This window comes from Artemia franciscana, chromosome 4 (genome assembly GCF_032884065.1).
Source record: "Artemia franciscana chromosome 4, ASM3288406v1, whole genome shotgun sequence".
NCBI classification, from domain to species: Eukaryota; Metazoa; Arthropoda; class Branchiopoda; order Anostraca; family Artemiidae; genus Artemia; species Artemia franciscana.
Window position 1 is genome coordinate 47,638,120 of NC_088866.1, and position 13,305 is coordinate 47,651,424.

The following is a 13,305-nucleotide window of genomic DNA, read 5'->3' on the forward strand; positions in this document are numbered from 1 at the left end:
AATTATAATTTTATTTCTATTTCTCCTTCCTTTTTCAAGTTAGATGATAGTATTTATTTTTTTTTTGCTGCCAATTCAAGCTTCCAAATTTTGAACTTAAAGGCATATTATTATTTCAGTGAAATCAAAGAATGACCTAATAAAGGAAATAAAGAAGTATACATCGGGGAAGCTGTCAATGCTGCTTAATATGTTACTTGTAAGTTATATTTTATAAATTATTCTTTAAGTGTTTGTATTTTTTATTGATTGTTAGGACCGCTATGGTCAACATTTACTACTACTACTAACAACTCATTGCAGCACCAAGCCATCTGAGGCCGACACAGCTACACACTCTCCCACTCTACCCCAATCTATTCAAATGTCCTTCTTTACACCCTCCTGCTTACTTCCAATTTCCCTTACATCTTTCTTTAAAGGGTCTGCTTTTTCTTTGACCCTAGATGGTGGACTGACAAGGAAGATGTTTGGCAGTCTATCATCATTCATTCAGTGATCATACCTTAGTTAATTCAACCTTTCTCTCATTTTAGTCCTAGAAAGTGGGATTGAGCCACACTTGGGGTTGAATATTCATAAAATGATAAATGCTAGTATTAATGTGTAAACTGTGATATCTATAAAATGGCTGCTGTATGGGACTGTTATGAAATATAATACTTTTGGACTTGGCGGGGAGGAGGCTAAAAAACTTGCTTTTATATTTATTTTCCACTTATGTTGTAGATTCTTTGCCACGTTATAGTATTATCTTTAAATGTTGCAATGTTGTTTTTTCGAATTTAGGAGAAGATCAAAAGGGGATTGGAGGGTCGTGTGGATTGGAAGGGAGAATATGGAGCATTCTATTTCTTAAACATTGTGGCCAATGTGTCTACTTTATTCCTAGTGGGTATTCGGTTGCACCGTGGGAACAGCTAGTGGCGGTCCTAGGCTTGTGCAGGAGTGGAGCTGCCCTCCTTGCCCAGATACTCTAGAAATCTTAAATTAAATTCTTTTTATGTCATATACAAAGTATACCTGCGGTATACCTCCCCATCTCCCCAAATTATGAAGCCTAAAACCGCTAATGGGAATAGCCATCTACTTTTTTTTCCTTCTTCTAGTTAACTATAAAAAAATCATTTTATAAATACTCAAACACTATTGCCAACGTAAAACGGTTATTTGGCCTAAGAAGCTTGGCTTGTTGTGGGCCGCACAATACAATAATAAACACTGAAGTAACCGTAAACATTACGCTAAATCACACAATTCATATAATATAAAGATGAAGGAGAATAAACACTTAAATAAGGTAAAACAAAAACTTAGAAAAGATAGGTAGTAATAATAATAATAACAATAAGCAGAAATCATGAAAGTAGAGAAAACAGGAAATAAGACCCAGTTTACATTAGAACATGAAACGAAAAGATAAAAAAAGGACAAGGATTATAGCAGTTAGGAAAATTCGTGGAAGTAATTTAAAAGGAAGAGGAGAGAGAGATATCAATGAGAATGAAATTCCAAAAAAAAGAAAAACGATAAACAATAGGAAAAGAGAAGGGGGAAAAACGAGAGAGAAAAGTTACTAGACTTGAAAGCCCCGCGGAGAAACTGCCTTTGCGGAGAGAGATAGAAGGACAGCAGAATGGATGGAGTTCCATAGTTGAATAGATTGATAAACAGGAGACCTCTGAGCTGCTGTTGATGATCATTTAGATAAAGCAAATCTGCGAGAAGAATTATGCAAAGAAGAAAAGTACCTGCATGAGCGGGACTGTGAGAAAAATTGTTGCAGAAACTGTGGAATTATACCAAGAAAAGCTGAATGCGCTAAATAAGGATTATTTTTACCCACAATACGATCTAGCGGAGCTATTCCAGTATAACTCTATAGATGAAGAAGAAGGGTATAGTTGAAGAAGAAGAACTGTAGCCTTCACCGCCCTATTTTGGGCTCTTGTAAAGTAAGCACAGAAGAGATTTGTTAGTACCTCCCCCGACAGAGCAACATTAGGAAAGATGAGGAAAAATAAAAGTCAAAAAGAGAGAACGTAACATCTGGAGAAAAAATGAGTTATCTCGATGTAATGGTAAAAGAATACGGTATTAGGCTTTGTATTCCCTACCGGTGGTGCCGATCTCCGTTTCATTGGCTTTCATCCAGGAAGTGTAATTGTGGGGGGGGGGGGGCAGCCATTCCGTGCCTTCGCACACCCTTCCAAGTCAAGCAACACAAAAATAAAACGTGGAGCATTAGTATAGATCGGGTCCGAAAAAGTAATAATGGAAAAAAAAAGTCGAAAACAAGTGATAACAAAATAAAATTAAGGGGTAAATTGCTGGATAAAAGATAAACTTTGGTAAAAATATAAACCCAATGCCAGAAACGGGAAAGGAGAGCTTAAAGTGTATGGAATAGGTGAATAAGTTAATTACGAAAATATTTGTGAAAACGAGGAAAACTTTTATTGTATTCATAAAAGATTTGAATGAAGAGTTTAGCCCTCCTCCCGAACTTTCTGTGACTAACTCTTTGAATGAACCCATTGCTGATTTCGCATCGGTCCATTTCGTTTCTTTGCTTCTGTTTTTTTTTTTTTTTGTGTTTTATTTTTGCAGACAGAAACACGAGATTTCGTCGGAATAAATGAGCAAAAAGTTCAAGTGGATGTTCAAAGACTTAATCAGTGTGGTAAGTTCTTTTTTTAATGATTCAGGCAAGTTTTACTCTGTTTAATTTTTATTGAACCGATTATCATAATAAACACGTACGGAACGGTTCAAGTGAACGCCTTCAGTCGAGTTGTCGACGCCTTCAGTCCCCTAAAGTAGAGTTGAAATCGTAAGGTTTTAAAGACGTTCCCCATAATTTTTATATTTTTTATGTTTTGACTTTTTTTCCTCGCTTCGATAAATTTTGATCGCCATAAAGGCCTATTTCTCCGATGTAATTAATTAATTAGTTTAGGTATAAGTGATCCACACAATGTATCTATCAATAGTGGTAGGATCACAATGAGAAAAAAAAGCACAAAAGAAAATATGGAATGTAAGAACCGGATAAGACTGCAATGACCGGATGAACATTTATAAGTAGTACCTGGGATTTTTTCTGTGCCGTCTCTTCAATTTTAAAATTTTTTGAAAACACTTAAATTACCCACAATAAATCAGTTTTTTTTTAGTCCAAGGTCGTAGACAAAATGAACTTTATTAAATTTAAGTAATTTCCCGGGATTCTTTTTAAGTCACAATTCTTAATAATAAGGAAACAATCTGAAGTATAAAGGGTTGGATTATTCACAGAAGGGTGAGTTGCCATTCTTATTAATAGGTAAATGACCTGAAGCATGAACAAGGGATATGGATGAGTAAAGGGACGAGTTACCATTCCTGTTGTCATTTCTGTTTTACTGTCTCCGGTTTGTAACAATCTGTACGTAGCCAATCTTTTTTTTTTCCTTCTAAAACTGTTAACAGTCCACTGACGTGAACTCGGGAAAATGTCAGTAATAGAGACATGAAGCTGTTGGATTCAATCTACAAGTAACATAGAGAAATTATTACATTGTAAGGTCATGAAAGCCGCGCCATTGTTGGGTAGAAACTCAAAGTTTTCTACAGTAAGGCAATGGCCAGTATAAAAAAAAGTAGATGAAGCAGAAAACAATGTTAGGGGGACATAATTTTTGGAGTGGATAATAAGAAGCAGCTTGTCAGGAGATACAGGGTATTAACTACCAAGAAAAGCAACTACTCAAAATCTTGTCAAAACTCTAGAAATAGTAATATTAAAAAGGGTAGATTACCTTTCACCTTAACCTTTTTGCATCTTTATAATAGTACCTTGTGTACATTGTAGATGATGAAAAGAATTTGAATAGCAAAGCTTACGAAGCTTTGCAGCAGAAAGATCAACTCTAGATCTATAAAAGAGCCTGAATATGACCAAATTATCCATTGCTTTTGAAACATCTGAGGGGAAAATATAAATACTATTTGTCTTCGAAGGACTATCACGAGCACAGAAGTAGAAGAACACATCAAGAAGAAGGTGGAATCTTATACGTATGCTGACAACTCGCCCACAGCTGAAAAGCAAACTGATTGTCAATTACATTTACACTCCTAGCTTAGCACAACCTGGTGCTTTTTAGATGGTGCTTTTTTCCTCACTGGTGCTTTTTAAGATTCTAATGGCAAATCGGAAAAGCCAAATCTATTGGATCAAAAGCGGCTCTTACTCCACATGTTGTGTGAAAAACCCACTATGAAGACAGTGTTTAGACAGGGCCATGAAGACAAATGAAAGAGATATAGGTATGATATGGTGTACTAAGGTGTAGTTCCAAAAAGCTGGAAAGAAAGCGATTATATAAAGAAAGCACTGAATAGTCATTCGTTGACAAAATCAAGAACTGTCTTTATACTAAGCAGACGGTGGAAGTTATTTACTAGTTAGGGCCTTGTGAAGTTTAAGTCTATGCTAGATGCATCGATGTTTGTTTGGAAAAGAATTCGGTGGGCAGATTTTAAGTTATTTTTTATCAACATTATCCTTAAGGTTACTTGAAAACAAAAAGTTTCAAAAATAGTCTTTAATTCAGGTTTCAAAACACTAAAAAAAGGTTTTTGTTGTTTTTATCAGTAGGCTATTATCACTTTGTACTTTTTGAGAAATGTAAGGCCATAGCGAGTTGGTCAGAGAAGTGAACCCAGATCACTTTCGAGAACTTTTGTTATAGCAATCTTGAATCTTCTGTTTTTGCTTTATAATTGGTATTGATTATGATGGCTCATAAGAGTTTCTAGTATTAAAAAGTCAGTGGTAATATAGTGGTCAATGTCCCAGCCTTTCACGTGAGAGACAGGGTTCGATTTCCCACCCTCTTTAGTTTTCCACGTTGGTAGAGGAACAAGTAAATATTCCTTTCTGTTAATATTACCACTGTCATACCCAAATTTTGTGGGACACAAGGGTAAGTGTTGTTGTTAGGTCTTTTGGGTGTCCAGGTACAGTCCATTTTATCCAGGGATATGCATCCCAAAATGCAACCCATCAGGACATCTATCAGAAAAGATGGTCAGATCTCAACCAAACTTGATGGGAAGCAAAACGTATCTCCTAGTTCTGTTCTTCGGCGATCTGTACCCACCCGGCCTTTTAACTTAGGGGTGGGGGAGAAGAGCAACTTTTAAATTATTGTTATCCTGATATCTAGCGGAATGGGTTTTTGGACTTCAGGCAAACCGGATTGGAAGCAAGAATAATAGTCTTAAAATCTAATAGTTGTAGGGTACCATACCTTTATATGTGACTGTAGTGGGAAGGATGTTAATTTGTGTCACTGCCAGAATTTGCTTTCAGGATTCAAACAAACATGGTGGAAGTAAGAGCACATTAACACGTTTAGCACGTTAACACGTATAGCACGTTTGTGTAAGAGCACAAACATGGTGGGAATAAGAGCACAAAATATAATACATTTTCACTCTTAAGACTTTTAATATCAGTTAAATTTTGCTGTTCTCTTTATTTTGTAACTCGATTAATTTCATGAAGTGAGCACTGCTTTTGAAAACATGACTGAACAAAAACTGGGATATAATTATTGATGCCAGTTTATTGCTTCAATTCAACTAGGACAATAAACGCGTATTCAGTTTCCTTATAATTTACTTTTTAATAGGATTTTCCTGATTTTCCACTAAATAGTCGTATAAGCCAGCAGCACTCTCCATTGGAGAGAACTTCCATTGCTATGAATATTTGTCTAATATGTTTCGGTATGGTACATACGACACTTATTGTACATTTACGTATTGGCGATGTACATGCTACAATTATGCACCTACCCGATAAGATACCGGTGATACCCGATAAGATACATGCGACACTTATTGTACATTTACGTATTGGCGATGTACATGCTACAATTACGCACCTACCCGATAAGATACCGGTGATACCCGATAAGATACATACGACACTTATTGTACATTTACGTATTGGCGATGTACATGCTACAATTATGCACCTACCCGATAAGAATCCGGTGATTATACCCAGTTTTTTTTCCTTTAGATGGAAGTGTTGAAGATAAGCTGTTTATCATCAATCTGTTTGGAATGAACAGCGTTCCCTATGTGAAGCGTGTTGCCGAAGTTTTTCAGGTACATACTAGGACTCACATTTCTGAACTAATAGGATTATATTTTTCTAAGAACAACAAGGAAGCGCTGTTGGCCTTGTGTAAGTTTATTCCTTTGTTTATGTGAAATTTTTACCTTCAGGAACTAATATATGCTTAAAAATATGACAATTACTTTGGATATAAAAGAGAGAACGTGTCAAACTGCTCTTTGCTTATAAATTTGAATATAACCTTAGATGTGGGCGCACCCACTAATCTTGCCTTGCAGCGGTGAGGGACTAATGAGTAATGGCTTTCACTCCCTTTTTACCAATGTAGTTAAGTATTTAAAAAAAAACAATATTTACGCAAAAAAAGTTGTTACAAGTAGTAAATTTGCCTTTTTTTATATAAAAGAAACAAAATAGACTATTTTCGGCGAAAACTGGCAGAAAATTTGGCAAAAAAAAGATTTTTGGAGTAATAAAACCTGGAGTAAAAAAGTCGTTTATGTGGATCTATGTGCATCTCTATTCCAAATATCATTACCCTCTGTACTTTTGTTTACTTTGTCTATGAGAGGGAAATGAAGTACCTTTTTGCACTCCCGTGGATGTTTTTGACCATCGATACCCTTCTCGAACATAGTATTGAGCACACTCAAGAAAGAGCTTTTTGAACACGTCTTCGGGATTCCCAAAGATCAATTGCTAGAATAGTCGTGCTACTTAGTCCGTGTGGAAGGGAGAAAAGCAGGTCAACCACGTTCGGCTACTTTGAGACCATTAAACAGTTAAGTAAAATATTTCCTTGGATATGGCCAAAGCAGAAACAAGATTCTGAACCCTCCCACCCTAAGAAGTCGTCTATGTTTATATATATGTAACCGTGCTCCAAATCTCACAAGCAAGTGTAATCTATATATTTTTCCCTATCCATGGGAGGGCCAATGAAGTAGCACTTTGCGCTCCCGTGGATGATTTTGACCAACGGTAACCTTCACGAACATAGTGTTGAGCACACCTATGAAAGAGCTCCTTGAACAAGTCCGCGGGATTCCCACAGATTAATTGCGAGAATAATCATGTTACTTAGTCTGTATGGCGAAGAGAAAAGCAGGACGACCTAGTTCGGCTACTTTAATCAAACAAATGTGACGACATAATAACAAACGTGCGAGAGGCCGAGGTTCTGACCATAGTTAGCAGAGGGAGGTGACAAAAAGCCAAATTCTTGTTTTATGCAAAGCACTTATTGTGTGAATTAAACTATTTGATTTCTTGTGTTGGTGTTTATGTGTAATTTCTTGGGTGTAAAGGCCCATCCACAACAAGATTTTACTGGTATTGAGAATTGGCTTGTGCTAGTTTGAGCCAATCTGATTGCTTAAAATTAGCAGTAATATCGCTTACGAGTTCATCGACTTGTACTTTCGTTTGCCAAGGCATTGTAGGAACATAGAAACACTGTACCCACCTTCAAGAGGTGATACCCCACGCTAAGTGTTCGAAAAAGAGTTTAGTCAGATGCCACACTTCTACTTGGTATGGTCTTTCTCTAGACGTCTTCCTGAAAAGGAAATTTGCAAGTTGCTTTAAGTTTTTGGCACCAGGGTTCTATTAAAGATGTCAAAAAAAAAATAATAGTACTTGAATTTTCCTTTAGTAGCTGAATTTCACTTCGCGCAACGGTAAAATTTATCTTAATATGCGCAAATATATAGGATTCATGCCCGAATCAGAGTTGATGATTTTGTTTCAGATGAATGCATGATCGATAGAGGCTCTTATTATGCTGATGCTTTAAGACAGGCTATGACGAAACGAGACATGGATACTATACTACGGATCGTTGCAACAACATGCGAAACAGATTTAGGAAGAATAAAAAATCTTTACAACCAAAGATACCAGAAAACGTTGGAAGAAGGCATTCACGTAAGTCAGGTTTCTTGTTTTGATCATTTAAGCTGTAAAATGCGTAAACAGTATATCAAACAGTTCGTGATAACGAACTGTACATAAGGAGTGACAGGGAACAGGAGTAATCGAAAATTTAATAAAACTAATGAAAAAAACGAAGGACATCAAAAGGATTCATTTATTATGCTGATTCAAAACATAAAAAAATCATCTAGTTTAAAGTTGCTCCTGGATCAGACCGAGAACAGATCATATCAGACCGACATCAGATCAGATCAAACACAAATTGGAAAACCAAGTAGAAATTTACAGTATTTAAAATAGCAAACTCGATGTTCAGTATTTATGTATTTGTATATTTTTTTTTCTTAGTGCAATGTCTTGCCACTATTTCTCATTTTTTTTTGTGTTTTTGATAGATATTTTTTTATGTGAATAAGTTACTCCAATGTCCTAAATATATATGCTCATTTTTCTCAAAATTTTCTTATATACAAGTAAATTTTAATTTCCTTTTAAATACAACATAATACAATTTCTTTGTGTGTATGCCAGTATAAACGACATTTATAAATTGATTTGAAAATAATTTCGTAAGGGGAGGTTTGAAAATAAAATAAAATGCACGTAAAGCATTAATTATCTTGAAATAGGAGCTTCTGAGCCAATCATGAATGGGAGTGCGAAGAACCCTCCCCTGAGTGCGGGTAGAATTATGGTTCCTTTTTTCTTACAGAAACATGCTTCGGGTACAACCAAGCACATACTACTTGCCTTTTGTGGAAACCCAAGGAGTTAACAGAAGAAAAGAAGTGCTAATGAATGCTGTGAAATTCCTCTCTAATGCTAGTCACTACGGAACCTGTAATTTTGTAGATGTCTATATAATCTTAGTCAAAAATTAAAGTTGAGTATTATCTTTTGAAATATCTGATAAATTTTATTCTCAGGGTTTGCGATTGTTTATTATTGTTTTGTTTTTTAAGCAGATAGTTTTAAGATAGTTTTTTTTTAAGCAAATGTATAAAACATTTATACAAAATCCTTTTAAAACTTCATGAGAACTGTATTATTTCATGAAATCTTAAAAAGAACGAAGAAAAAAATAAAAAAAAGGAATGAAGTCTTTCATTCTTAAAAAAAAAAGAATGAAATATTTCCAAAAGCTACAATTTCAGAAGAGCTGATTCGTGTTTTCAGTCCTAAACTGAATACGAATAATTTTCATAGAAATTTTAAATGACACAAAATGATATTCATGGAGTGGTGAATAAAAAGAAAGAATACGGCATTGTATATTACAGTCCCTACTGGCGGCACTGATGTTCTTTTCTGATGTTGGCACTGATGTTGGCGGCACTGATGCTCAGCCAGAAAGTGCAATTGGGGGTTGAAAGCCAGCTATTCTGTGCTTTTGCACACCGTAGAGTGGATAGTACAAAATTATATTTTCCTCTGAAACACTACCAAAATATTTTTTTCGTGTAGGAAAACGTACCCTGTGGTAAAGTGAGGTAAACTTCCCTATCTTTGTAGTTTGTATAGACATATTACTGTGTTGAGTGCTTGTATGCAAGCTATTTGGGTTACTAATATGCAATGAAATTCTGTCAAAAGTTTCGTTCCCTCGAGGTAGTTTAGCTTTTAAAAAGGACTAGGGTGTTGTCATTCCCTGTCAGCCTTATAAGCTACTTTTAGATGCTGATGCAGGAAGCGAATCTCAGTTATTGGTAGCCAAGAAGTCCACCTCGCATTTGATCCACGAATATATTTTGTGTCCTGCATATAATAGGGGGTCAGTTCTTCGATAATAAGAGCATATTGTGATATATATGGTAACCTCGTGGACCGGGTTTACATCCTTAGTCTGAGTGATATTTATGTTGTTTTTTTTTACCGATTATAAGGAAATGAGACAAGGGTCTGTTGTTTCACCAGATTTTTTCAGCAACACAATAATAGAGGAGAATTGCAAATTGAGTGTTCATGAGTAAGTCTGAGATTGTACTTTTTAATTGAAAAAATTCGACTGATGTATTTAACAGTCTTGGTGAAACTACCATTAAGCCAATGTCTTCATTAGCTTTTTCGGTCCTACCCATGGGAACTTGCGTGTGAGATACCTGCTCTTTCTTATTCACGACCAAAAATATTATTCACGCCTTATTGTAGCATTGTGGCAAATAAACTCCATTTTAATCGCAATATTTTAACTATTTTATAATTATATATAATATTATATACTAATATACAGGGTTGAAACAACTGAGACACTTGGGAGATACATAGAACATATAAATTTGGGTTGTATATTTGCATATTAGGGGGCTGGGTGTTAAGTTTAGCGGGGCTGCATGCAAAATGTAGCCTAATCTAACCAAAATATTAAATACATATTTATTAAAATATAGCTACAATGTAGTTTTCCGCAAAGCTAATTGTCTCCGTATACAAACAGCAATAAACCGGTTATTGTCTGATTTTATAAATCCGAATTCTCGGGTATGTAATTGATAATAGATAAGTACCTTTGATACAATGCATTCTGGGCGGCCTTCCATAATTCTCTGTTGTATTTTCCATAATTTTGTTACTAAAGTATTATATTTTCACTGCATTTTGGAATATTTCATTAAGATTAACCTACCTTCACTTCTTTGGTGTTGTCGCTATCTTCGTTCTGGGACAAGAGCAAATGTAGCAATATTTATTTCTAGGGCTAACAAATAAAACTGTTTTAACGTATTAGTAAAAAATAACGGCGTGATTAGCTTTGACATTGTAGTCGTGTCCTTTCGTCCTTTTATCCCCTTTCGGTATCTAAAATTACTCTAGTATATGGCATATCGTCTTCTGAAATTCTGCCATCACATAAAGCCAGGTCTCGAGCCTCTTGCCGTTTACTTGAATCATTTTATTCAAATCTTCTTTCCATTTCTGAAAGAGAAAATAATATATAGTACTTAGGCAAGACAAATTAAATATAATATATATATCGAACAATTCTTGTTAGCGAACTGTAAGTAAGGAGCGAAGCGGCTTAAGAGTAATCGAAAGCCAAAAAACGGAATTTTGACATCAATAAATAAATAAAAAGAATTGGCTTATTATTTCGATTCTAAATATATGAAATTCATTAAGCTTAGTGTTACCCATAAAAGGTTATAAGCCTAGGAAATTAGGGGGAAACACCACCTAAAAGTCAAAGAATCTTAATGAAAAGCACATCACCAGATTCTGTGTATCAGAGAACCCTTCGTAGGGGTTTCAAGCTCCTATCTGAAAAGATGGGGAATTTTGTATTTTGCCAGAAGAAAGATAACTGTTGCGTTTTTATTTGTTACTAAATAAAAAAATAACAGATTTTTTCAACTGAAAGTAAGGAGCAACATTCAAACTTAAAATGAACAGAAACTATAACGTACACGAGGGGGTTCTCCCTTTCGTCAATACATCGCTGTTTGCACTTAAGTTCGAATTTCGTTCAACTCTTTAAGAATGACCCCTGAATCACAAAGGCCGTTTAATTAGAACAAATAGCTCTTTTGAAAGTATTAAAAAAAAAACTTAACGTCATACTATATACAATATATGATGGTATGATGAAAATATAATGCTTCAGTACCAAAATTGTGGAAACTGCAACAAAGAATTATGTAAATCGAAAGTACCAAAATTTGTTTTTTTTTTTTTTTTCATTTGATTCCTAAATGGATTGATCTAGAACAAGGTAAATTGAATAATAAAGTTAAAGTATGCACATATTTATCATATAATATAAAATAAAATTAACTTACCTTCGGAACCATCCCAACTTTCGCCTTTTAATGATCGCTGCCAGTTTCTTATTCCCATTATCCTTTTTCACTTAATTTCAATCTGACAAAAAGTCAAATGAAATGATCAGCTCAATATTATTCAACTGTCTAGTATGAAGCAGGCAAATACTGCAATAAAACCTGTTTCAACCCCATACCACCCACATAATTCAGTCTCCTGACGATTAACGGAAAACGAGCAATTACACACCCTCTAAAATACGATGTTTTTCTGTTTTTCAAGAAGTTTATAATGCTTTTATAAGACCGATTCGAGAAATATTGCAATTTGCGCCTGATAATCATCTAGACCAGGAAGTGGTGTATACTGTTCTATTTTGATCCAGGATAAGACATGCAAGATCAGTGCTTCCACTTTTTTTTCTGAAAATCAGTAACGACTCCAAAAAAGTCGGGAGATTATCGGGAGTTTTTTTTTTAAGTCGGGGAAAAAATCAGGAGGTTTTAAACAGCTGTTTTGTCTCACATACCAGTTGTATTGGTGGTAGAAATGTCATTAATAGAGAGACAGAATAAAGTAGAATCGAAAATATGTTTTAGAGTCTTAAGTCCGTTCTTCACCTCCCGGAACTTCCGGAATCTGGGCTTCCAGATTATTCTTTGACGTCTTCTTCTTCTTGCATCTCGAATATGAACCGGTCCGAAAGTATATCAAAATCATCCGGAAAAAAGGGACTTTTGAACTTCCAGATTTCCGGAATTTTGAAGTATCGCAGAAGAAATTCAAAAAAAATCTCAGAAAATCTGGGAACCTAGATTCCGGAAGGTGAAGACTTATTATTACTCCAAAATCAGCTATCAACAAGGAACAATGTTTCTTTCATACAAAACTTATGCAAACTAAATGGTTTTATTGAAAGTCATCTAAAACTACTTCTTCACATAATTAGAACTAGAATTACGAATACGAGTAACAGAACTCAGGCAGAATTTTCACTGTATCACAAAGCAGCTAAAACTACTTGATCACATAACTTGAACTAGAATTATGAATACGAATCACAGTCAGAATTTTCACTAGATCACACTACAGCTAATCCTGATCGTCAACGGTATTGTTTGCTCTTTCTGGGGCCAGACGAGCTCGCGCTAAAGAAGCCGATTTCAAGATAGCGGCACTAGCTTCAGTAGCGGTTGCGGAAGCAACTACGCCTTTCAGTAACTGCCTCATGCTCCCATCTACGACCAGAGACTGAGGTGTCACCTTAAGCCTACTCATGCCAAGTTTAGTCTGAAGTGTTGAACTAATCGTAACTGTCGACAGGCAGTTACGTTTGTCTGTTTTGACGTCCTTCAAAGTACTAAACAGTCTCTCCACTATTACGTTCGAAAACGGTAGAGCGTATAGGTACTCAACGACAAGCCTCAGGTTACCAAACTTTGGTTTGCCGTTAGAGTATTTCTGGGCAAATATAAGCT

The 13,305-nt window shown here is 35.4% G+C and overlaps 1 protein-coding gene across 11 annotated transcripts in view; it reads left to right on the top strand.

The window, feature by feature from the left end:
• LOC136026520 (annexin A7-like) overlaps nucleotides 1–8,974 on the top strand; it is a 322,593-nt gene extending 313,619 nt beyond the window's left edge. For 9 of the 11 annotated variants that reach the window (XM_065703164.1, XM_065703165.1, XM_065703170.1 and 6 more), the window contains exons 5-9: nucleotides 120–199; nucleotides 2,611–2,683; nucleotides 6,077–6,244; nucleotides 7,887–8,062; nucleotides 8,784–8,974. In XM_065703164.1, the coding sequence (XP_065559236.1) occupies nucleotides 120–199; nucleotides 2,611–2,683; nucleotides 6,077–6,244; nucleotides 7,887–8,062; nucleotides 8,784–8,846 (560 nt within the window). In that variant the 3' untranslated portion in view covers nucleotides 8,847–8,974. Of the gene's footprint in view, nucleotides 1–119; nucleotides 200–2,610; nucleotides 2,684–6,076; nucleotides 6,245–7,886; nucleotides 8,063–8,783 lie in introns of those variants that run through there. The other 2 variants (XM_065703172.1, XM_065703171.1) reach the window with 2 other exon arrangements.
• Nucleotides 8,975–13,305: the final 4,331 nt, after the last annotated feature.